This window comes from Siphateles boraxobius, unplaced genomic scaffold (genome assembly GCF_051911475.1).
Source record: "Siphateles boraxobius isolate OS27281-9 unplaced genomic scaffold, OSU_SipBor_1 37, whole genome shotgun sequence".
NCBI lineage: Eukaryota > Metazoa > Chordata > Actinopteri > Cypriniformes > Leuciscidae > Siphateles > Siphateles boraxobius.
Window position 1 is genome coordinate 466,191 of NW_027508997.1, and position 24,028 is coordinate 490,218.

The window sequence follows — 24,028 nt, forward strand, 5'->3', positions numbered from 1 at the left end:
TATGGAAACACCTGCAAGCTGCAGCTCCCGCTAAAATCCATCGAAGAGGAGTTCAAGGTCTTGCGTGCAAGAGAGGTGCTGCAGCTCCGCGAGTCTAGGGACCCCAAAGTCTCTGGGGCAGGTGTAGAGGTCAAGACGGGCAGGAAATGGAGGGCAGAGGCGGCAGTAGACCAAGCAGAGTCACGGCTGCACCATGGAGTCCTAGTGGGAGCAGTGGCCAGAGGAAGGGCTGGGCTAGGAACCTTTCAAGGGCCCCGGTTCGACAAGGCTCGGGGGAAGGAGAGGAGGCAGCTAGTTCAAAGTGAGGTGAGGGCAGCGGTGGAGGAGGAGAGGTCCAGCAAAGCAGTGGGAATGGCACGTCAGGGTGCCTGGATTAGATGGGAACAAGCGGTGGAGAGGAATATCACGTGGACTGACCTTTGGCGGGCAGAGCCACACCGCATCAAGTTCCTGGTCCAGGCAGTCTATGACGTCCTCCCCAGCCCGTCCAGCCTGCACACCTGGGGGCTGGTCGATACACCAGGATGCGCCCTGTGCCAGAGAAAGGGAACCCTTGAGCACATCATGAGCTGCTGCCCAAGAGCTTTGGGGGAAGGACGATATCGCTGGCGGCATGACCAGGTGCTCAAAACAATTGCAGAGAGCATCCAGGTTACTATCAGCAGCTGCCGGAGGTCAAAGCCCTGCAAACAAACCATCAGCTTTGTCAGGGCCGGTGAGAAGCCAGGAAAATCTCTCAGGACAACAGCAGGGCTTCTGAACACGGCACAGGATTGGCAACTGAAAGTGGACTTGGGCAAACAACTTAAGTTCCCCCAGCATGTCGTCGAGACCACCCTGAGACCTGACATTGTCGTGATATCAGAGGCAACAAAGAACCTTGTCATGTTGGAGCTCACTGTGCCATGGAAAGACCGAATGGAGGAAGCCTTTGAGAGGAAGAAGGAGAAATATGATGGCCTCTTCAGCGACTGCCACAACCAAGGCTGGAAGGCAAGGTGCTTACCTGTGGAGGTGGGGTGCAGAGGCTTTGCAGCGGATTCCCTCTACGGGGCCTACACTGCACTCGGCATCACAGGTGAGAGAAGGAGAAGGGCTATCAGTAATACCACAGAGGCTGCAGAGAAGGCGTCGAGGTGGCTCTGGATCAAAAGAGCGGATCCGTGGTTAAATGCTGCTAGGGCACAAGCTGAGGCCTGATCAACCTCATCTGGGTCGCCTGAAGGAGGGTGTCTGATGTTTCGAAAGACCCGAAACACCCAATGAGATCAGGAACATCACTGTTGATGTGCCCTAGCTTAGCATCAGTAGATGTATCATTACAACATAGCCTATATTACATTCCCTATTTGTTTCCATATTCTTCAATATCATAGTTTGGATATCATTGAGCAGGATGTGAAATAACATTTTATTTTTCAAATAAATACATTTTCTTTATCCAAATGGAAAAACATAGAAAGTACTGAGATATATATCGTATATCGCCATTTAACCAAAAAATACCGAGATATTTTTTGGCCATATCGCCCAGCCCTACAATCAGGTGAACGTGTGATCTTCAACGAGTGGATCTCTGATCTGGTGCGAGTGAGTGGAGGCGGGGTTAATTTGCATTCATAGAACTGCGTATACTAAATGAGGCAAGGGTGTAGTTTCATTTAAGCTATTTTAAAGGGGTCATATAATGGTACATGCACTTTTTCAAGTTGATTGTACTGAAATGTGTGTTGGCAGTGCCTGTACACAATCATCATATAATGATAAAAATCTACCTAGTGTTTTTGTTTTAATCTCCTTATATGTTTTCCCCTGCCTCAAATTGAGCCGTTCGATTTTGTGACGTCACTAAATCGGACGCCCCTCCCATGATTGTAGACTGACAGCAGCGTTTCAACAGATCCCTGCCCTGAGCGAGCTGTCACTCATCATAGTCCGTCATTGTTGATATGCTGGAGCAGAATGGCGTCTAAGCGATTGTGGTGTTCTGTTCTTGGGTGTAATAACGAACACAGCAGTAATTTTGATGTTCCTAAATCCGAACCGCTGAAGACACAGTGGCTGAGTTTTGTTTTCGAAGGGAAGATTCCCCACGGGCAACGTCAATGCTTTCATGTTTGCGCGATTCGCAAATCTTTTCTCTCCAGACTGCTTTATTAACGAAGGAGGTAACTTATAAAGCTGATTTTGATAAGAAGCTGCTCCTGAAAAAAGAATCGTTACCAACTATTCATGTCTCCCTGCTGAACTTCCAGAAAAAGTAAGTGTAAAATTTTATTAACCTTTATATTAATCTTTGCAAATCGCTTCACGATGAATGCGGCTAAGGTTTACTCTCAGGGTACATACTGCATGTTTTCTATGTACGACGTTCTCAATATAATTCATAATCCCACGTTTATAATGAACAACACGTTATGGTTATTGTGTTATTACAAACTGAGTACGTATAACTTACATCAGTAAACACATAGCGTTCGTACATCTCACTAAGTTACTCTACCCTGCCAGTACACAAAGATAGATCAAAGTGACAATATAATAACCAACCATTCAGAAACGTGTTCTGTGCCTTGAATGTTCGAGCCTTAATTGTCGAACTTCTTCGGGCCGTCATCTTGTTCCGACTCCGGTTCAAACTGATACGGTTGCACAGATGTGTCCTCCTCAGAGACTCCCGCTGCCATTTTTTTCCTATACCCTCAACTGTTGTCAAGGAAACACTCCACGTGCGGTGCTGTCATAACGCTGTTATGAACGCCCGCAGAACAGAGGGGCGGAGTGAGCAAAGTTCATTATCATTTAAAGGCATATGCACTGAAATTGCGTGCTGAAAACAGCTGTTTTTGACCAGGTAAAATTTGTGTTTTCTTACAATACTAACGAAAATTTTTAATTAAAGTATATTAAAAACTTTTCATTTAGACCCTAAAGAATCAAATTAACTTGTATGAAAATGGCATTATATGACCCCCTTAAGGCATGAAGACATTTTGACATCATTTATGACAACGCTTCCCTTCTATTAATGGAATTTTTGTCAATCCATGTTTTGACTGTTATACAGTAGGGGTAGTTATTACGCAACTTCTGAAAAGAGTACAGAATCTCCCGTTTAAAACACAGCAAAGAAGCAGCAGAAACTAGCGATAGAAGCGTTGCTTAAGCTCATGTGAAAAACGTATCCATCAACATTTAAACAGCATATAAATCAAAACTGCCTAATGTTACCGAATGACATGTCGGCCCAGGACGATGTACAGGACTGTGAAGGTTTAGGGGTGTTGATGGACTCGATCTACTCCATCTGTGTTTTGATCATCGTTCTGAATCTGATCCTGACATAGTCTTTGACAAAGGGAATTTTCTCAGATTTTTGTTCAAAATACATCTTTTTTTTATGAAACTTACCCATATGCAAGGATTGATAAAAAAAAAGAATGCATGAAGTAAAAATAAAAGCAGAGGCTCTGTTCTTTCTTTTGAAATACTGCATGTTCAGATATTCATAAAACAAAATATTCTGGGGGCCATGAAAGTTTTGTAAAAATTATCGAAAATGCTGGTGCTGGCTGGCAAATTAAAAAAAATCATTAAAAAAAGTGCTAAAAAAAAAATATCAGGTTTTTTTTTGCTTCCAAATTTCACATTTATCTCAATGTGTTGCTTACTTTTTTTATTGTAATTGTTCATGTATTCACTAGCAATTGTGAGTGAAAATTGTTTCTGCACCAATTTTTTGTTCAGTGTGACGGGGTCGGTTGGTGTACACGTGTCTTACTGTGGCAACGATCCTCTTGACAGCAGCGGCCGAGAGCTCTTCTCCTTTGGGTTCCTCCACCAGTGTCATGCCCAGATACTTCAGCTGAAACACCATCCCCTCCAGCAGCGTCTCCCGCGTGTCCGTCCAGTTCTCTGGCAGCTCTGGAAACACACACACACGGGATTAACGTGTGCATGATGCAAACCTGGCCAAAAACATGGCAACACACACAGACACACTCATACTAATGTCTGAATCTCATGAAAACATGTCTAGGTCACATTTCACCTATAAATAAAAAGAATGGGAAAGGATAAGAAATTATCTTTTGCATAAATTACTAAATTCTCCAAACATGTTCTTGACTCTACAAAACAGCACAGAAACACACATACACGCTCATTATCTCAGCAAATAAACCTGCCAAATACTAAAGCAACTGGATGAATAACAGCTGAAAACATCTACATATGAAACACATCACACAATCCTTCATTAAAACACACCCTCTTCAATCAGGACTTTTATCCTCTGCTCTTTGATCCACACCTGCACCGAAGATGAACTCATGTCCACACAAAAAACTGTGTTTATATCCATAATAACAGTAACCATAATCTGTCCACTTGGACTAAAGTGGGCATGTACTTGTGTTGCATGCATTGGTTTAAAAAGACAGAGTGTCTATTTACGAGGCTATTTACACTAAAGGCCATTGCACACTGAGTCCGAAATTCGAAGTCTGGAAAAAAATAAAATAAGAAAAAAAATCGACCTCACGTTATGTCAATCACGCTTGCACACTGCCTCTGAAACTTTCGTCCGTAATAAAAACATTTGGATCGGGATCGATTTCCTGCGTTTTTCGCATCCGTAACAAGCAGTTTGAATGGTGTTTGAATGATGTTTTGGCAATTCAGAACCACTGAATCACGAACACGAAAAAACGCATACGAAAATTTCGGACTCAGTGTGCAATGGCCTTAACTCCAGAGTAACTCCAGTTATAACGGAAAAATAACGGAAGCTGTTGGATTGTCAACAATAGCAATAGTGTAGGGGTAAGACACAGAACACACACATATTGCCCTCCTGTTCTGTCTGATCTCTGACAGCAATCAATGAGTGTGTGTTTAACCCTACATCAGCATTGGCCTGTGACAGAGGTCAAGGTCAGGGGTCAAGGACACACATTTAAACGGCTCCTCTCCACAGTGTCTGCCTTGTATATATATCGACCTTGCTTAATGCATCTCAGCATGACAGAAAACAAGAAAGAAAGCATGCAAGAAAAGAAAGCAATAAAGAAACCACAAAAGAAAGCAAGAATGCTTTCTTGCAAACAGACAAGCAAAAAAATAAACAAAAAAACTGAGAAAATATAATAAATAAAAGATACAAAAATAAACAAACAAACAAAAATTTAGAACAAAAGGACAAACAAATTAACAAAACCAAGGCAAGAAAAAATAAATAAAACAAAGAACTATTGAAACAAACAAGCAAAAACAAACAAAAGGAAGAACAAAAGAAGAAGAAAAAAACAATCAAGCAGCAAATGAAAGAAATTAAAAATAAACAAATGAACATTCATTCTGTGTGAAAACACTTTTTTTAAGTGTTTACATTGTGAATCTGTAATCAAGGCTCTAAATGCGTGAGACATGCATGAAATGAAAACGGATATTGATTAATGCTGATTTCATGAATCATTCATGAGTTTTTGGCCGACGGGGGGTCTCTGAAACCCTCATCAGAGATCAAATGATGACAGCGTCACCACATCATTCTGTCTACGAGAGTCAATGTTACTCTCCCAGACCTTCACAATCATTCTTCCCATTCCCCACTATGACAGATCAATGCTATGAAAGATATTCAGGTCAAAATACTACAGTTAGCAGGTATCATCAGAACTCTGGTGTATATGGAGTAAATTAGGTTTGTAATGGTGTAAATAAATTCAGCGTTTTTGTGCAAGCATGATTCATCTCCATCACAGGCGCAGACTGACACTCCTTTAACCCTCAATTGACCTTCATTATTTAACAGAACAGAACAGATGATGGTATTTCATGCCTCACTGAGATCTAAATTGGTTGATCTCTAACTGGTCATTCACTGAAAGTATAATGTATATAATGTACACAAATGTGGAAAGCACTGGCGGAAATCAGAAGTCACAATCTGATTGGCTGGCTAAAATTTCTGTTTTTTTTTTTGTTTTGTTTTTTCAGTTCACCCGGAAACAAAAGCATGTTTACAAGGTGCCAAGCACTTATGAGGATTTTTCAGTTTTGGTGAATGGCATAAAATCTTTGAAAGATACTCAAGTGTTTTGTATTGAAGTGCTTAGAAGCAATTTAACAAAATAATTAAATTGACAGATTTTTCCATGCAATTGGAAAGTCTATTGTTGGAGTCTATTATTGCGGTCATTTATTTCAGATAAACCTGCTTTTAAACGGTGCATCAAAATAAAACAAACTGTAGCCGGTCGCTTTACTTGTCAATCAGACGGTCTCGACCTCTCTTAGTAGATAAATAAGGTTCACACTAGAATGAAAAAGAGTCTAAACCAAATAAGTCTTAAAAGGCAATTGGTATTCTGTACTATTATCGATTCAACTGGACTGACACTATCGGATGAGAAAAACTTTTAAATTGAATTGAACTGGACGATGACACTAACTTGCAACATTTAAACTGTTTTTGATGTGAAACTGAATTAACACTGAACTGATTTGAGCTGAATACTGACACTATTATCTTCTGAAAAGCAGCTGCGTAATGGCTGAAATTGTATGTTTCATAATTGATTCATTTTGCAACGTTAACACTGTTTTTTTGGGGTTTTTTTGCTGCAATCTTTATTTTATAAAGCGCTATATAAATAAATATGATTTGTCTTGATTAAAGTCAGCATGAAACCAAAGCTGCGATGGTCTATTCTTGTGATGTATATCTGCTTCTCGAACAAGGAAAATATAGGGCGGGACTTGTTTTGTCCATGGGGAATTGGTTGGTTGGTTGTTGTTTATTATCGGTATTTCAAGCGAGTGAGGTTTTCCCAAAAAACAACACCAAAACAAGATTTGTCCATTTTGATTTCATGGTGACTTTACGGAGACATACTTCGGCCCTGTCTCAAATGACGCCATTAAACCTTGCTGTACTGTGTGTCGACTTCAGTGACATGAGCAATGAAGATCTATGAGCCAATAGCCAGGAACAGACAGACTTCAAGTCTAATTGGACAACTGATTTATTTTGCATCACACACCGCAGAGTCATACACAGTGTATCAGGTGTACAAGCACTTATGAGCCCGGTGTGTGTAAAGAATTGCACCCTGTAGCATGCTGGGATGCCTGTTGGATGACACAGGTGTGTTGTGATTTGTGAGGGTCTTCCCGCTCCACTGAACATCAAAGCTGAGCGTGAGGAATCAGAGCACATCACACACACACGCACGCACACAGCAGTGCCAGAGACAACAAACAGTGTGTGTGTGCGTGTGTGTCTGAACGCAGAGCTGCAGAGGTCATGAACATGAACCAGAAACACAAACATACATGATTCCCTATGACCAGATCCACACACACACACACACACACATGTCACACCCTTCTCTAATGATGCCAGATCAATACATACATTTCAAGAACAGCACTCAGACAAAGCAAGATCATAATCTCATTGAACCTGTCAAGAACATGTCAATGTCATATATATGAAAAAAAACCTATATCTTGCATAAAAATAAAGCCTATTTTAGAACCTAGAACCAATTTTATTATATATATAAAAACATATCATAGGCTTAAAAAAATAGATAAACAGTCTGTCAGAGCACTAAATAAAAAGTGTGTCGTGGTCTCCCGAGCAGGACAGCAGTGATATGCCTTCATTAAAGGAAACGAACAGAGTAACCCTCAAAACTGCAGATGGGAAAGAGGGAGGCAGAGGAGAGCGAGGAACGAGAGATAAAGAGGAAGGAGAGATTTGACGGGTGGAGTAGAGAGGAAACAGAAGTTAGATTAAAGAAATCATGTCTGCAATGTTTACGGCTCCACTCATAAACAACCTTCAAAAGGAATATCGTCCGAAGATCCGCTGCTCCCTGAACACATGTTGATGTTTGAATCCATCAAAGTAACTGACTAATATTTCATAAACCATCATCTTAAATATTCACTCACACCAAACAACCATGCAGCCGGATAAACCACAAACACAACAGAGGAACAGGAGAGAAGCATTTCACGCAAACACTACAGGGTAATATTTATTTTAATCGCATTTTTTTATTTTATAAAGTTTCCTAAAAAGTGTATTATTAGTCGAGTTTTGCATGCCTTGCTTGTCTTGTGATATAATAGGAGACCAATTATATATATTTTTAATAGCATTTCTGATTTGTTGTCAGATATCATATGTTTTTCATAAATTATTAATTTTCATGTAAAGCTGTATAATATTATAAGAAACTGAAATTGCAATATTTGTTTTTTCTGACTGTGATATATATTGCATTATGATAAAATAGGAAGTTCCACTTCCACCAGACGACTTGAATATCTCTATCTGAAGAGAATTAATAATTCTAGAATGATTGGGGGAATTTTGTTGGGAAGATCTGCATAGAAACTTTACTTTTTACTCTGAGAACTCAAGTAGAAAACACTTAACAGTAAAGTTCACACTGTTTTTTATTTACTGAATTCATATAACAAATAAAATAATAATAATATATATAGTATTTTTTATATATATATATATAATTTTAATAATTAAAAAATATTTTTTATATAATTTTATATATATATATATATATATATATATATATATATATAGAGAGAGAGAGAGAGAGAGAGAGAGAGAGAGAGAGAGAGAGATTTTATTGATTTTATGTGATTATTATTAAATATGTTAAAGAAAATATATTGTAATAATAATTGTACTGTAAAAAAAATTATTTATACAATTTATTTCATTGTAAAATTACAATACTAACGTTTACATATTAATTTCTTTATTTTCAAACCCTATTCCATCAAGCTTTTATTTTGACAGGTGGCCAGTAAATAAATAAATGTGCTGCAGGTTTCAGAGTGAAACGTCTTGTGTAATAAAATACTATTTAATATTTTAAAATAAATATATGTGCTGTTTAATATTAAATAATTAAATAAATGTAAAAACATATTGCCCCTAGTTTCAGTGTATAGTTAGCCATTTCTGTTAACTTGCAGCGGTTAAATACTACTTCTTCAAAAGGGTATCTTGACTTTAGCTTAACTACTGTACATAATGCAGATTGTAGCCTGGCATGCGGTTTGAACACACACACACACACACACACACACACACACACACACACGAAGAGCAGCATGTCAGATGAGGTTTCAGTTACAGTATCTGTGCAGGATGTAAATACTGGAGGAAATGTGGGTCAACACTAGATAAGATCTGCACAAGAATTTCTCTCCCATCCGATGTTCAACCCTGACAGCGCTGTTGAGTTACTTTATATCAGACCTCATTACCACAAAATAAACAAAATACATGCTTTCAGAAGAGGGTTATTTTAGTATCATTCATATTCTATTATAGTTTTTGTATATAGTTTGAAATAGATTTTATTTTTTATATGTAATCCAACACTAATGCATAGGCTATAGCAGGAAGATTTAGGAACAGACATTACAGATACTCCGTAAGGAACGAGTTCATTCCTCCCCGGTGTCTATCAGATGCAGACTTTTCCCATTTAAGATGCGATCAATGTGGACAAACGCCTGCCTCACCAGCACATCTTCGGCACAGCTCCTAACATTTCTAATTAATGGCTCACAATTTTTCAGTCATTGTCAGACATCTTAAAGTGGCCATTAGACTCAGATCCAGTTCCCAGAGATCTCTGGTGTTAATGTAGTGCTATCAAATAATCAATACAAAATGACTGCATGTGTTACACTCTTGGCACGAAGAGGAGTATTACTTAACTGGAATCAAAAGGAAAAAGAAAACGCCCATCTTTTCTGCTCTGTCTGCATCTGTCGGGTATATAGACCTTAGTCAGTAGAGAAGCAGATGAAAACGAGGCTGTGAGGGATAGACTTAAAATAATTAGCCAAAAAATTAAAATTTGCTGTTAATTAACTCACCCTCAGGCCATCCAAGATTTTTTCCCTCAGTAGAAATGTAAAGAAGGTTTTTAGCTGAAACCGTGGTCCTTGGTGATTCATATAATGCAAGTCAATGGCTACCGTCACATTGAAAGTAAAAAAACAAATACAGTCAAAACTAAATTGACGATACATTGAGGTCTTATGAAGTTCACTGTCTTGAAGGCGCTCGGGATCATTTGCCGAGGCTGTGGATTACAGGTAATAATAATGTTGTTTCTTGTACAGACCGATCGTTTCGCTTCATAAGACCTCAATGTATCGTCAGGAGGCACGGGTGTTCATTTTGTTTTTACTGTATATGTTTTATGACTCTCAAAGTGAAGAAAACTGTTTTAATGGAGTTTTTGTCCACCGAACAGGTTTTTTTTTCTTCGTAAAGACGTTTCGTCAGCTAATCAATCGGTATATTGTTACAACAGTACGATCCGTTGAATGCACTGTATTCCCTCGCTCACAGCCTCGTTTTTATTCCTGACAAAATATTTATATGGCCCTTCCCTGACTAATGTCTATTAATGTTATCTGGCAAAAACAAAAAGACTAGATAAAAAAAAAAGACTAATCTAAATTTGTGATATATTTGTGCACTAGCCCTTTTCTTTAGGTTTTATCGCTCACAGAATGAAGCCAATCGTCAGTATTATGAGCGAGTCAATGTTCAGCAGGAACTATAGGTGATGAAACCAGCAGAAAGTCAGAGTGTGTTTTCCCATATCTGTCAGGTTGGAGACCCCGGAAGAAAACTCGGGAGCTGTTCCACTTCTCTCAAGGAAAACCCCTTGTGTCCTGTTCACTTGATCCATTGGGATTAGGCAGGCAAACCCTCTAAATGAGGAAACGGTTACTGTTAGCAGGCTCAGTCGGGACGCCAATGACAATGCTTGATTGAAATACACAGTACAAATCAGGTTTCAAAAGGAATCCAGTATCTGATTTATGAACAAATTGTTCAGGGTTGACTTTCCCAAACACATCATAAGCCAAAGAATTAGATCTTAGTACTATTTATTATTATTTTTCAATTGAATTTATTTTAGTTTAGTTTCTCACACAAATCTATTGTAAGGCGAGCAAGTCATATGGACTACTTTTACAGTGCTTTTTATAGTTACTCATTATCCACAATTAGGCAACTTAGAAGGAAAAGCCTTTGTCTATGATGCCTTAAAATGCTCCCTACATAAGCAGCTCACTAGTTTTTTGAAACAAAGCCATTATGTTCTCCGCTTCCACACGCCAAACATTAAATCCCGACCCAATTTCCTGGATCTTACTCCCAGGGTCAGGCCATCTCTCGAAGGCAGAGACAAGTCATCTCGCTCAAGGTCCCCGTTTACATGAAGCTCTTGAGTCAGTTTCCTGTGAGCGTCTCAGATGACACTGTAATCACTGACCTGTAATCGTGTTCCCATCCATGCAGCGGCTCCTTCAGGATACGACCTCGATGTCCATCACAAGACCTGCTGAATCAACATCCTGACTGTCTGATGTTTGCTCTGATTACAGTGTGAGCTCAGGTTTAACAAACACGAGAGCTGAAAATACCACTTAGATGGAGACACGCTCCAGACTTTAAAAAGAGCTTTATGAGCCCTCAAGGAGTGTTCGGGAAAACCTTCATGACAATTCAAATTATTTTTACGATGCGCTTGGTGACACTGGAGGTGCAGAAATCCAACAGTACAAATACAAGAAAATGTTAAATGTCTATTTGCTTTGTGCCATTGGACTCTCTAGGAATCTAACACCCAAAATCTGATTACTAAAATCCATTTGTTTTTTTTGCGATTAAATTAATATTCTGGGTTAAACTTAAAGGTAAAATATAAATAATAAAATATCCAAAAATCACTTGCACAGTGTGAAATATGTCCTACAGTTGTGTACTTACAATATCCCAAAAGTCTCCAAAGATTTTTTATTTCAGAGAAATTCCCATTTTAAATAATTGGCCGTCCCGGAAAAAAATGTCGCCTGTCAATGACGCAATATCTGCGCTGTTCTTGTGACGCAATGCGAAAAGAATCCAGTAACAAGCAACTTGTGTATCCATACCATACGTGACACAACTAGAGTCCGAGACGCAACAAAATAAATCAAAAATTACAGCCAATCAGAAGAGCGAGTGGGAGGAGTCTCTCTGCAAGCACACGGCACTCGAAACCGCATCAAATTCATAAATATTACACCAGCATTATACATACCGAGTGACCAAAAAATCTTTTTTTGCTCACATTGAGTTGAAAGTTTGAACATTAAATACCCAATAACAACACCTGAGATTATCACGGTCATAATTTGTGCTGTCGTTCCAGCCACGATGATGTAGAAAAATAGAAACCTTTTTTTTTATATATAAAATCGTCGCATATCACTGACAAAAACTCTGATAAACATGGAAAAGATACCTTTTATCAGGTGTTGCATTGTGTCTGGTTAGGCCACTGTGTAATAGTAAAGTGTTGGATTTGTAAATGTCTCACTGTAACCTAGAATTTTTTTCTTTAAGAAAAGGAACATTTTCTTAAATCTACAATAAAGTTAGAAATTGATGGAAATGAGATTCAATTACTCAAACGCAGATTTACAAGTGCTAATGTACATTATGAAATGGATATGTCCGCTCTTGGACGATGCATGATTGGTTATTGTAGCATTAAAGCTCTCTAGATATCAGCATTGTTCATTGTAAATCTCATATTGGCCGAACACTTATTGGCCACATCAGTGTCATAGAGTCCCTGAATGGCATTATCATTTTGTGATAAAGAAACTCTGAATCTTAAGAGCGAATGTGACATGTGATGCACCAGAGGATAGCAGAGAATGGAGTTATTGTCCATGAGGCCAACGCTCACTGTTGACCAGCACACACACACACACACACACACACACACACACACACACACACGTCAAAGCTTCTGTTCAGGGAAACAACTGACACAATACAACCAAGCCAGAAGATTGACTCTTCAAATCAACATCAACTAGAGTCTCCTGCTTTCACAAAACCGGTCAAGAACATTAAAAGAAATAATGAAATATTATATAATAAATTTATTTAGTGAAATTAACTATATTTTTAGGACCATTAAGAATTTGTATTATTATTGTGACATTATTTTTATTACAATTGAGCACATTTTTAATTTTAAGAAAAAAGTAATACATAAATATATATAATATTAATCTTATTATGAACATTATTTAAATCATATTTTTACATCTTAAATAGTAAAAATTACTCTTATACACCGATGAGAATCGCTATTCAGCATTAAGCATTATGGTAATAAAACATCTCAACGTTTGAAAGAAAAAGCACGTTCTCGACAGGTTTCTCCCCCTCACACTGATTCACATTAGTGCTGATCACTGCTGACTCAGTCCAGACCAATCAACATCACACGTCTACAGAACTGATCACATGACCACTGCTTTTATCAGCCAAAAAAAGTCATGAGAGAGGTGTTAATAACCTCAGAGCTCATGTACTGTAAAAAAACATTTTACGAGAAAATGCTATTTTAGCCGCAGCCTTCAAAATTTCAACATTTAAAGTTAACATGTAATCAAAATTGGCAATTCTATTTTTTTTAATGAAATATTGCAGTATTTATTATAAATGATTTATCATTCCATGCACACATCATTATTTTTTTTAAATACATGTGCCCTCATAATCATTAATCAAAATAACTTCCCTTCCCACATGCAGCGCCATCTGTTCTCTGCTCTGACGACATGTTTACTGGCGTGAGGGCGGGGCAACCTGGCTGTCACTCACATGAGATCCACCAATAGCAAACCACAACCATCCAATCAATCCCCCAGACAAAAAAAAAGTCTTGTTCGAGGAGCTGTTTCACTCTGATTCGTCACAATAGGGAACTACTAACTTCAATTTCACGCCAACATTAATTTAATGTGTCTCTGTTATTATTTGTGAAATTTACTAACTATTTCTGAGTGAAAACTATTTCAAAATTGTATCCAGAGTGGTAGCTCATGCACATATCTTGATCTACTGAGAGACGCTCTACTGAGAGACGCATGCAGACAGAGGCTGCTGGGATAGCTCTGTGTGAACTCAAGTAGCACAGATCATGCCGTCTGGGACCGAGAGAGATGAGAATAGCAGAATAGAAGGCATTGTTCAGTCAGGAGATAAAACAAGAGATGACAGAGCAGCAGAGGAGGAGGAGAAGAGAGATCTCACCCTGACACAGGCTGATACACACACACAAATCTGTGTATTATGTAAACTTTCCATGAGTTTACAACAATGACTTGAAAACGTATATGCAATTTTTGTGCAGTAAAAAGGGTTTCCAGTGACATTTCATGTCGACATGGGGAGGTAATTTTGATGAGGATCAAGCCGAGCGGATCAGCAGAGAGGTGGTGTGTGTGTGTGTGTGTGTGTGTGTGTGTGTGTGTGTGTGTGTGTGTGTGTGTGTGTGTGTGTGTGTGTGTGTGTGTGTGTGTGTGTGTGTGTGTGTCTGAGACCCAATGAATAACATCAAGCTTTATAGAGATTTAAAGTGCTCGGCACTGCTGTATTTAGCCTCAGGTTACACACACACACACAAACACACACACACACACACACGTCTACAGGTTGCAAAAGGACACAATCAACAGGCTCTCTGAGGATTGTGAAAGACCTGCTGTGTCTTCATTTCATGAACTACAGTTTGGTGAATACACTCACAGCTCACAGACATGCTGACGAATCATTGCTCACGCAGAGGGCTGGACCATCTAATAACTAACAACATTACATCTCAATATTTATGGATTTGCTGTGAAAAGGTGACTATTTTTCATCAGAGAAACAATCATTTTAACCAAAAAAATATTCAAAATATTTTAAAAAGTAGAAAGCAGTAAAAATTCCAATTAAAAATTATTTTAAAAAATTCTACTTTTTTTTTTCAAAACACTTTCTTATGCACAAATATATCCATTTTAAATAATACTAAACACTAATATTTTCCTAAATTCTATATATTTTATAGTATACAGAATAAAGTTCTACAGTTTTGGGTCAGTAAAATAATATTTTTGAAAGAAGTCTCTTCTGCTCACCAAGACTGCATTTATTCGATCAAAAATACAATACAAACAGTAATATTGTGAAATATTATTACAATTTAAAATATCTGTTTTCCATAGTAATGTATTTTGAAATGTAATTTATTCCTGTGATCAAAGCTGCATTTTCAGCATCATTACTCCAGTCTTCAGTGTCACATGATCCTTCAGAAATCATTCTAATATGATATTTGATGCTCTAAAACATTTATGATTATAATCAATGTTGAAAACAGTTGTGCAGTTTCATTTCCTATGGAAAACCATGATGCATTTATTGAAGATTCTTTGATGAATAGAATGTTCAAAAGAACAGCATTTATTTGAAATAGAAATCTTTTGTAACATTATAAATACCTTTACCGTCACTTTTTATCAATTTAATGCACCCTTGCTGAAAATGTATTTCTTTAAAAAAAAAAAAGTATCACTGACCCCGAATGGTACACATATACTTTATCATCTGGAAAAATTCCACATATACTAGAGTTATGGTGCAAATGAATCACTGAATCAGAGTTTTGAATTGATTCACTGAAGCAGACGATTTGAACTGATTCAAGGAAATGAACTGAAATGACAAAATCTGAATTTTTTTTTTTTTTTTGCAACTTTTATACTCACGAGTCCCAAAGACAAAGAAATGATCATGAAACATGTCTCAAGACATTTTAAGAAACTTAATGACCAAATAACATAAATCCCAAGTAGCCTATATTATGAATGCTTGCTACATCCTCCAGCCATACACTCCTCACATAACATGAGAAGTTTACATATCCATCATTTTCAGTGTCAAACAGCTTCCTTACAAAATAACTTTCTTAATCTCTTACTGACCCTGATCTGCTTCCAATCTCCAGCGATACACACACCAGCATGAATATGAATGAGTGTGTGTGTGTGTGTGTGAGTGCTGAGATACTGACGCTGTCTGAGGAGGTTAAATCTGGTTTGTAAAGAGAGGTTTGATGGACACAATCTCCTTTACACACTGGCAGCGGCGCTCAGATCTTCAGCATGACTTCAGACACATTTCACTGACTACGTTTACATGCAGCCAATAACCCGTTCAAACCGGGATATTAGCAATAACCCGGTCACGCACGGCCATGTAAACACCGGCAAAACCCCGAATATGCTCATATCCCGGATTTTAAAAACCCGGATATGATACCTGGTGTAACCCTTTTCTAACCCGAATTTTTGGTCATGTAAACGCGTATCGGCATATCCCCATAATGAGTTGTGTTCTGCGCATGTTCTATTCGCAAGGAATCTTGGGCTTTGGAGTAGAGGAACTTCTCGGCGCATACAAAAACCCGCGTGCTGTATACCGGAAGTAAACATGGCGAGACGCAGCACAGCATACTTTTGGAGCGAGGTCAGTACCAGCACCAAAGCGCAAACAAAGGCGATCGCTAGCTGCCCCGAACTATTCATTATCCGCGTGCTGCTGCTGTTGTTGTTGTCTTTGGATACAGGAAGAAGAATCGGAAATGACGCATATTGCGTCTTAAGGTTGGCCGTACGTCCAGACGCTAACCGTGCGTCGCCGTTTACATCGGGATATTGCAGTTCCATGTATACAGGAGAAACTCTCTCTGCTCAACGCATGTAAACGGGTTATTCCTAATGTTTCAGAAACCCGGATAGTGACCTTAACCGGACCATAACCCAAATATTGGCTGCATGTAAACGTAGTCACTGTTGCACATCCCAGCAGAAGCTTTCAAACCCTCAGCACTGGAAACATGGGAATTACAGACCCAATATTTTCATTCAGAGTCAACATAATCAGATCTATCTCAGGAAGGGAGTTCCTTGATATTTGAAATCTGCAGAATTCCACATTAACAGCAAAGCAAATGCTATACATTTTCCGATATTTATCAGTAAAAGAATTCCAGACCACTTAGACCAATCATTTCATAAACTAGTCTGAATCTTTGCTGCATGCAAACAAAAGCAAGACCGATTTTTCAAAAAAAAAGTTAAAGTCGAGGCCCAAAAACTGACTCGAGGCCCACAGAGAAGGAAATTAATAGTTGAAATAAAGTCATTATTTTTGTTTGTTTTTGCGCACAAAAAGTATTCTCGTCGCTTAATAAACTTAAGATTGAGCCACTGTAGTCACTTGGACTATTTTAACGATGTCTTTAATAACTTTTGCGGGGAACAAGTTTCAATCCCTTAGAAGCCTATGGAGGAGTGATCCAGCTCTCAGATTTAATCAAAAATATCTTAATTTGTGTTCCGAAGATGAATGAAAGTCTTATGGGGTTGGAACAACATTAGGGTGAGTAATTACTGACCGAATTTTCATTTTTGGGTGAACTATCCCTTTAAGACTGACAAAATGTTAACGGCAGGAAATGATAGCTTTTCATTCACCCAACACATGCACTTGCACAAGATTACTGAAACCAACTGCCACTAGCCTGTTGAGAGCCTTTTCCACATCTACATGACTGTACGTGACTAAACGCTCAGACAGGAAATTATTACAGCCTTCAGAAATAATTCAATCTGGCCTTTGAAACATAATGGCTTTTTTAAAGGAATACAGTAGTTCACCTAAAAATGAAAATTCTGTCATCATTTACTCAACCTCAAGTTGTTTCAAACCTGTATGAGTTTATTTCTTCTGCTGAACAAAAAAGAAGATATTTTGAGGAATGTCATAACCAGACAGTTGATGGACCCCATTGACTTCCATAGTAGGAAAAAAAATACTATGGAAGTCAATGGGATCCATCAACTGTAATATAGTTAATTAGCTTAATTGTAGACTGTTTAGGGTTGCCAAGCAAGGCAGCTGTGTTTATCTGTATTTTACACTGGCTTAAAATATGACTCATCCAATCAGAACTCAGAGTCAGAACCATCAGTTTAACTAAACATAGACTAGATATTGTAATAAGAGTGCTGCAGGCGCCAAACTTGGCCACATAATCTCACGATTCAGCACTAAAATCTACAGTTCATCACGGGTATTTAGAGCATCATGTGTTTGGTGTAAATGTGTCTGTGGGTTTCAGGCGTCATGCCATGTGAGTCTGCTGCTGTGAGACATTTCCTGTTAAGACAAGCTCGAAAGTAAAGCTACGGTCACAGCTGATGTGAGTAAATATCCTCAGATCAGAAGTGGAATTAAGGGTGTGTTCACACTTGTTGCTTTGAATAAGTGTGAACCCTGCCATCCGAACCCTGATAACCAAACAAGAGGATCGAGTCTCAGTCCTCCTCCAAACCAACTCTGGTGCAGATCAAATGAAATATGAACTTAACACAGACCAAAGACATGTAAACAAACAAAAAACAGGACATGATGTCACAAGATGCGACCCTAAAAAGGACAGAATGCTCAAGAATACCTGTTTTTTCTCGTCACAATAGTGATGTTGCCCATCACAGTTCAGGAGTCAAGTCACCTTCATTTATAAAGCGCTTTTTACAATAAAGATTGTTTCAAAGCGGCTTTAATTTCCTTTAGGAAATTAATGGAACAGAGATTTTTTTAGCTGTACAGCATCTTTAGAAGAAAGTCAATGTACAGTTTAAGTTTTGATTAATTGATTTCTGTTGTAAAAATCATTATTAACTTCCTTTGTGTGTGTGACGGAGGTATTCTTGTCGGTTTTTTGACTCCTTTACACAGTTTATAATCTCTTCACGAGTTCTCAGCTGGTAAAAATGCCATCATATGCACATACAACGAGCACATTTATCCCAGAACACAGCATTGTTATAAGTGCAGTATAAGTGCCGTCACGAAATATACGTCATAAAAGCCGACCAATCAGGTTGTGAACTTATCCCTATGCCTAAAAAAAAAAGATAAATGTTATCATGATGCCTGATAAAAAAATAGCTGAACACTAAGCGGACGGGAATTAATGTTTTGTTTTTTTGTCTGGACCAGGCAAACAGAACTGCAATTGTCAACACACCCTAAATGTAAATATTAGAAGAAAATATTGTATATGTAGAAATATTTTAGAAAAAAAAGTCTCAGTCTCCTGCAGGATGGTTGGATGAAAACAAGGAACATTAGTAACAAACCGTAACCCAGTCCACAATAATGTAAACATAGTTAGAAGGAGAATCAGTTGAAATTATCATATTTATGAGATAAGGACCCAAGAACAATTGAAAATGGCAACAATAGTGGAATATTTGCTCTTTTTTTTAAGCCCGGAAATTCCAAGTTAAAGGCAAGTTAATTAAAGAATAATTAGAGGAAATATATATATTTATATCTAAAAATATCACACTTGTAAATATATAACAAATAATACACAGAACGTTTCTTCAATGCTGCAGATGGATGACGTATTTCGTTCATAAAGACATGGAGGAAAATGATAACTGCTGATATGCCGATAATTTAAACCATGTTAATATTGGTCAGTACCGATATGGTCACCTATATATCATGCATCCCTAAGAACCCAAACATCACAGTGTGTTGACATCAGTCTGACAGCGAAGTGTGTTTGCTGAGGGGTTCCCCATGTGAAAGCAAACAAAAAGGTCACCAGGCAGTTAAGCTTGTTTTTGTGCAGCAGATGGACTGAACTCTGCTGGAATGACTGCTGTGTGTGGGACTTACACACACACACACACCGCATCTGAGATCAGAGACAGTGTCCATGTGCACAGAGGTTTCAAGAATACTTCACCTGAAAATGAGCATCTCTTAACTTACCCATCCTGACATTGTTTTAAACCACATGAATTTCTCTCTTCATTGGAACCCAAAATTGCATTTTTGAAGAATATCCTGAAATGTTTTTGAATGTATTGGCTGCTCTTTTTAATAGAATGAAAGTAAATGGGGACATTCAAGCCCCATCCAAAAAAATATCATAAAAGTACATAGCTTATAATACCATATGACACCTTACACTATACAATAACTGTGTGGGAGGAACAGACCCAAATTTGAGTCTTTATTCACTTTAAAAAAATTCACATTTTGATGCAACTCACATGACACACAAGACAATTTTAAGTGATCTTCAGTGAATAATGATTTCAATTTAAGTTCTTCACACACAATATTATTATATGGTTTAAGATGACGTGCAAGTAATATGGACCACTTTTAAGATGCTTTTACAATACACTAAAACATTTTGGAGCTTCACTGCTTTAGTCTCCATTCACTTAAAGGATAGTTCACTCAAAAATGAAAATTCTGTCAGTAATTACTCGCCCTCATGTCGTTCCAAACCCCTAAGAGTTTTGTTGATCTTCGGAACACGAATGAAGATCTTTTTGATGAAATCTGAGCGATTTCTGTCCCTCCTTTGATAGTTACACAACTACCACTTTGACGCTCATAAAGAGATCGTAAAACTAATCCATATGAATTGAGTGCTTTAGTCCAAATTTTCTGAGGCACTCACTTTATATGATGAACAGATTGAATTTAGGCATTATTCACATAAACATTCATCAACTCACACACCAGTAATGATAAACGGAAGCTCAAGCATGTTCGATTGACGTACGAGAACCAATGAGGTTCATTCTCGTGTTACGCATCACATTTGAGCTTCTGTAAGAACCAATGAGGTTTGTTCTCGTATGTTATACAGGTTCTGTTGAGCTCCTGTTCACTGATCAATGTTTAAATGTGAATAAAAGCCTAAAATAAATCTGTTCATCATATAAAGTGATCAAGTCTCTTCAGAAAAGTTCGACTAAACCGCTTAATTCATTTGGATTAGTTTTACAATCTCTTGCTGAACTTTTTGAAGCGTCAAAGTGGTAGTTGAATAGCAGTCAATGGTGGTACAGAAAGCTCTCAGATTTCATCAAAAAGATCTTCATTTGTGTCCCAAAGATGAACGAAGGTCTTACGGTTTGGAATGACATGAGGGTGAATAATTAATGATAGAAATTCCATTTTTGCGTGAACTATCCTTTTAAGTATCGAAGACAGCAGCCAACATTCTATAAAAGCAATTCACCTTTTATGTTCCACTGAAAAAAATGAGTCATGGAGGTTTGGAACAATTCCTTTGAGGGTGTGTTTTTTTTTTTTTTTGGAGACGAGACAACATAGCAAAGAAATTATCAAACATAGTGACAGAAAAAGAGAGAACACCAGGCTACCTTTCTTTGCAGCCTTACTTTTTCCCCTCAAATAAAGCAAATCCATGTAGCCCGCATCTAAAAAGCATTGCCTAGCAACAATGGGCTGCAAAATCAGTCACATTACTGCCATGCTCTCTGTTAGCGACACAAAAAAAACAGATTCTGTTCTTTTAGATCTGATTCCTACCGATACATGCTGTTCGTTTTTCATCCACTTTAAAGAACCGGTTTATACGAATCAATAATTCATTTATCTGACGACAGTGATCTCGCTGTATGTTTACCAATCCCCCAAAAGAACCGAGTCATAAGAGTCATTCGTTCGAGAGTCGGGTTACATGATCGCGCTATTTGCTTTTGATTCACTATAAAGAATCGGCTCAAAAGAGACCGAGACTGATCGCGCTGTAGCTTCAGTGAAAAACAGTGCAGGACATACACCGTCAAAAATGTAACGCCAGGAAAATAATTCGGATTTGGCTTTTAAAAACAAAATCGGTTCTGAATAATAAAGGGTTCGAAACCTTACGGGAGAAAAATATACATCAATATAATACACTACAGTAATTAAAATGCGTGCTATTTCCTGAACATTGCTTTTAAATTGCACTAAAATAGATGGGACTATGGCGGACTTTGAAAACTTAAACCGTTCAGTTATGAAATGTCATGTGCAAATGCGAGTAAATTCCTGCTTTAGCATACAAGTTGCAAATAACTTTGACTCTGGACTTCAAAACAGATCCGCAGATATAAACAATATATATATATAACGGTCGTTTCCAGGCAAATTCATGCAGATTGACAGCTGTAACACTCACTTTTATGTTTTCCAGAGGTCCAGGACTCTTTCGCCAGACTGGGACTGCGAATGATCGCGCGTCCGGCTGATTTTAACGCGTCCATGATGATGAATACCAGTTTATGTGGCAATTAATAATCCTGAGAGCGCGATCCTCCGCCTGTCCTCTGCCCGGTCGAGCCAGATCCTCTGCCCGCAGGAAAACTTTTCTGACAGCCCGTGATTTTCTTCCTTTCACGCGGATGATCCCGGGTGGATGTGCGAACATGCTCGCCACGCTGGGCGGGGTTTAGTATGTAAATCAAGAGGATAATGTTCCGTCATGACGCTGCCGTGAGTGGGCGGAAGGCGGGGCTCGTGTATGCAAATTGGGACTTCGCGCGCGCGCATGTGTGTGTGTCTCTGCTGTGTGTACATAAACAGAGTGCCGTTTGACGTGCAAGATTGAAACGATGGTTACTATTAAAGGGATAATACCACGATTTCACCCACAAATGAATATTCTATCATCATTTTCTCACCCTCAAGTTGTTTCAAACCTGTATGAGTTTCTTTCATTTGCTGAACACAAAAGAAGATATTTTTAAGATTACCGGTAACCAAACAGTTGGTGGACCCCAATGACTTCCATAAAATACTATGGAAGTCAATGGGGTCCATCAACTGTTTGGTTTTCCATATATTTTCTGCAAAATATATTCTTTTGTGTTCAGCAGAAGAAAGAAATCATGCAGGTTTGGAACAACTTGAGGGTGAGGATATTTTTGGATGAACTATCCTTTTAAATGATAAACTTTTCAGTTACTTCAAAGAGGTAAAAAAAATTATTGGAGGTTGTGATTACAAAGACACATATTGGCCACAAAGTATTTGGACGCTGAATAAACAAATAACAACACACATTACGATAGAATAGTGAAGAATACAAATTATGAAGCATATTGCAGTTATAAGGCAGAATGTTTTGACTTAGATTTGTTTTGTATTAGCTATTATTAATGAAATACTCTATTATTGCTAGCTATTATTTGCATAAGTAATAAGTAGAAGAATTTAAGTAAAACATTCTAGTTGACAATTCTATTAGATTTAGTCATGTAGCAGTTAAAGTATGTTACACAAATGTTTACCATAATAAAATGTTTTAATTGCATTATTCTTAAAAAAAAAGTATTTTAATGTCATCACATTAGTCACTCAATTTCACAGAAATAATTAAATAAATAAAAACATTTCTTTTCCATTTTCACCTCCATGAGGCATGAGGTTAATTTCATGCAATGTCAAAGTTGCTGCCTTAAATGTTTAAGTACAATCAACTTTGAAGTCATTTAAACTTAAATTAAATTAATCTAACTTAAAAATAAGATCTTGTATACTTAAAATTTGCAATGTTAATTGCAAAATGAAAGCAATGTAAAAACATATGTTGTCATAACTTATTGATCATAGAATTTTTTACAGTGTAATATAGTATGAAAAAAGAGCAATAATGACGAGGATGAGTGTGAAACTTTACTTTGAGAATGGTGTCTTTCTCTCCACTCAGCCCTATCTAAACTCATCCGCATGAGTGCTTCTACACTGACTGCCCATTACCACATGGGAAAGAGATGGAAAAAATGGAAATAAAGAAACTGAAAGGGAAAAAACAGGCATTCAAGGGGGTTCCTCTGAGAAAGAGGGGATTTTGCTTGTCATTTGGGCTTTTGTCAGTTCAGGGTAGCATCTTACAACTGGAACGTACTGCTAGCAAACAGAGACCGGGGCATCAGGTTCTTCACCGTGACCCACTAAAACCTGTTCGGTTTCATGTGAAGACACATTAAATACCATTGGCCAGGGTCTCCCAGCAGAACAACAGGTGAGTCAATCCATTCAGGTGATTACCAAGAGAAAGCCAGATCTTCAGCATTCCTGAGCAAGTATGTCAGATTCGTTCATATTATTGCAGAAAAAACATGTGCACCTGTTAAGGCAAGCATACAGACGAGGTTCTTCAGGGAGGCTGAATGTGAAACAGTGCATCCCATGGGAATAATTCACTCTCCCAGTTCAACCTAC

The 24,028-nt window shown here is 38.0% G+C and overlaps 1 protein-coding gene across 3 annotated transcripts in view; it reads right to left on the minus strand.

Annotated features, from left to right (window-relative positions):
- Positions 1–22,262, minus strand: part of ldlrap1b (low density lipoprotein receptor adaptor protein 1b) — a 45,958-nt gene extending 23,696 nt beyond the window's left edge. For 2 of the 3 annotated variants that reach the window (XM_077196899.1, XM_077196900.1), the window contains exons 1-2: positions 21,984–22,246; positions 3,782–3,924 (exon numbers count right to left, since the gene is read on the minus strand). In XM_077196899.1, coding sequence (XP_077053014.1) covers positions 3,782–3,924; positions 21,984–22,068 — 228 coding nt within the window. In that variant the 5' untranslated portion in view covers positions 22,069–22,246. Of the gene's footprint in view, positions 1–3,781; positions 3,925–21,983 lie in introns of all 3 variants that reach the window. The other variant, XM_077196898.1, reaches the window with a different exon arrangement.
- Between the last annotated feature and the right edge of the window lie 1,766 nt (positions 22,263–24,028).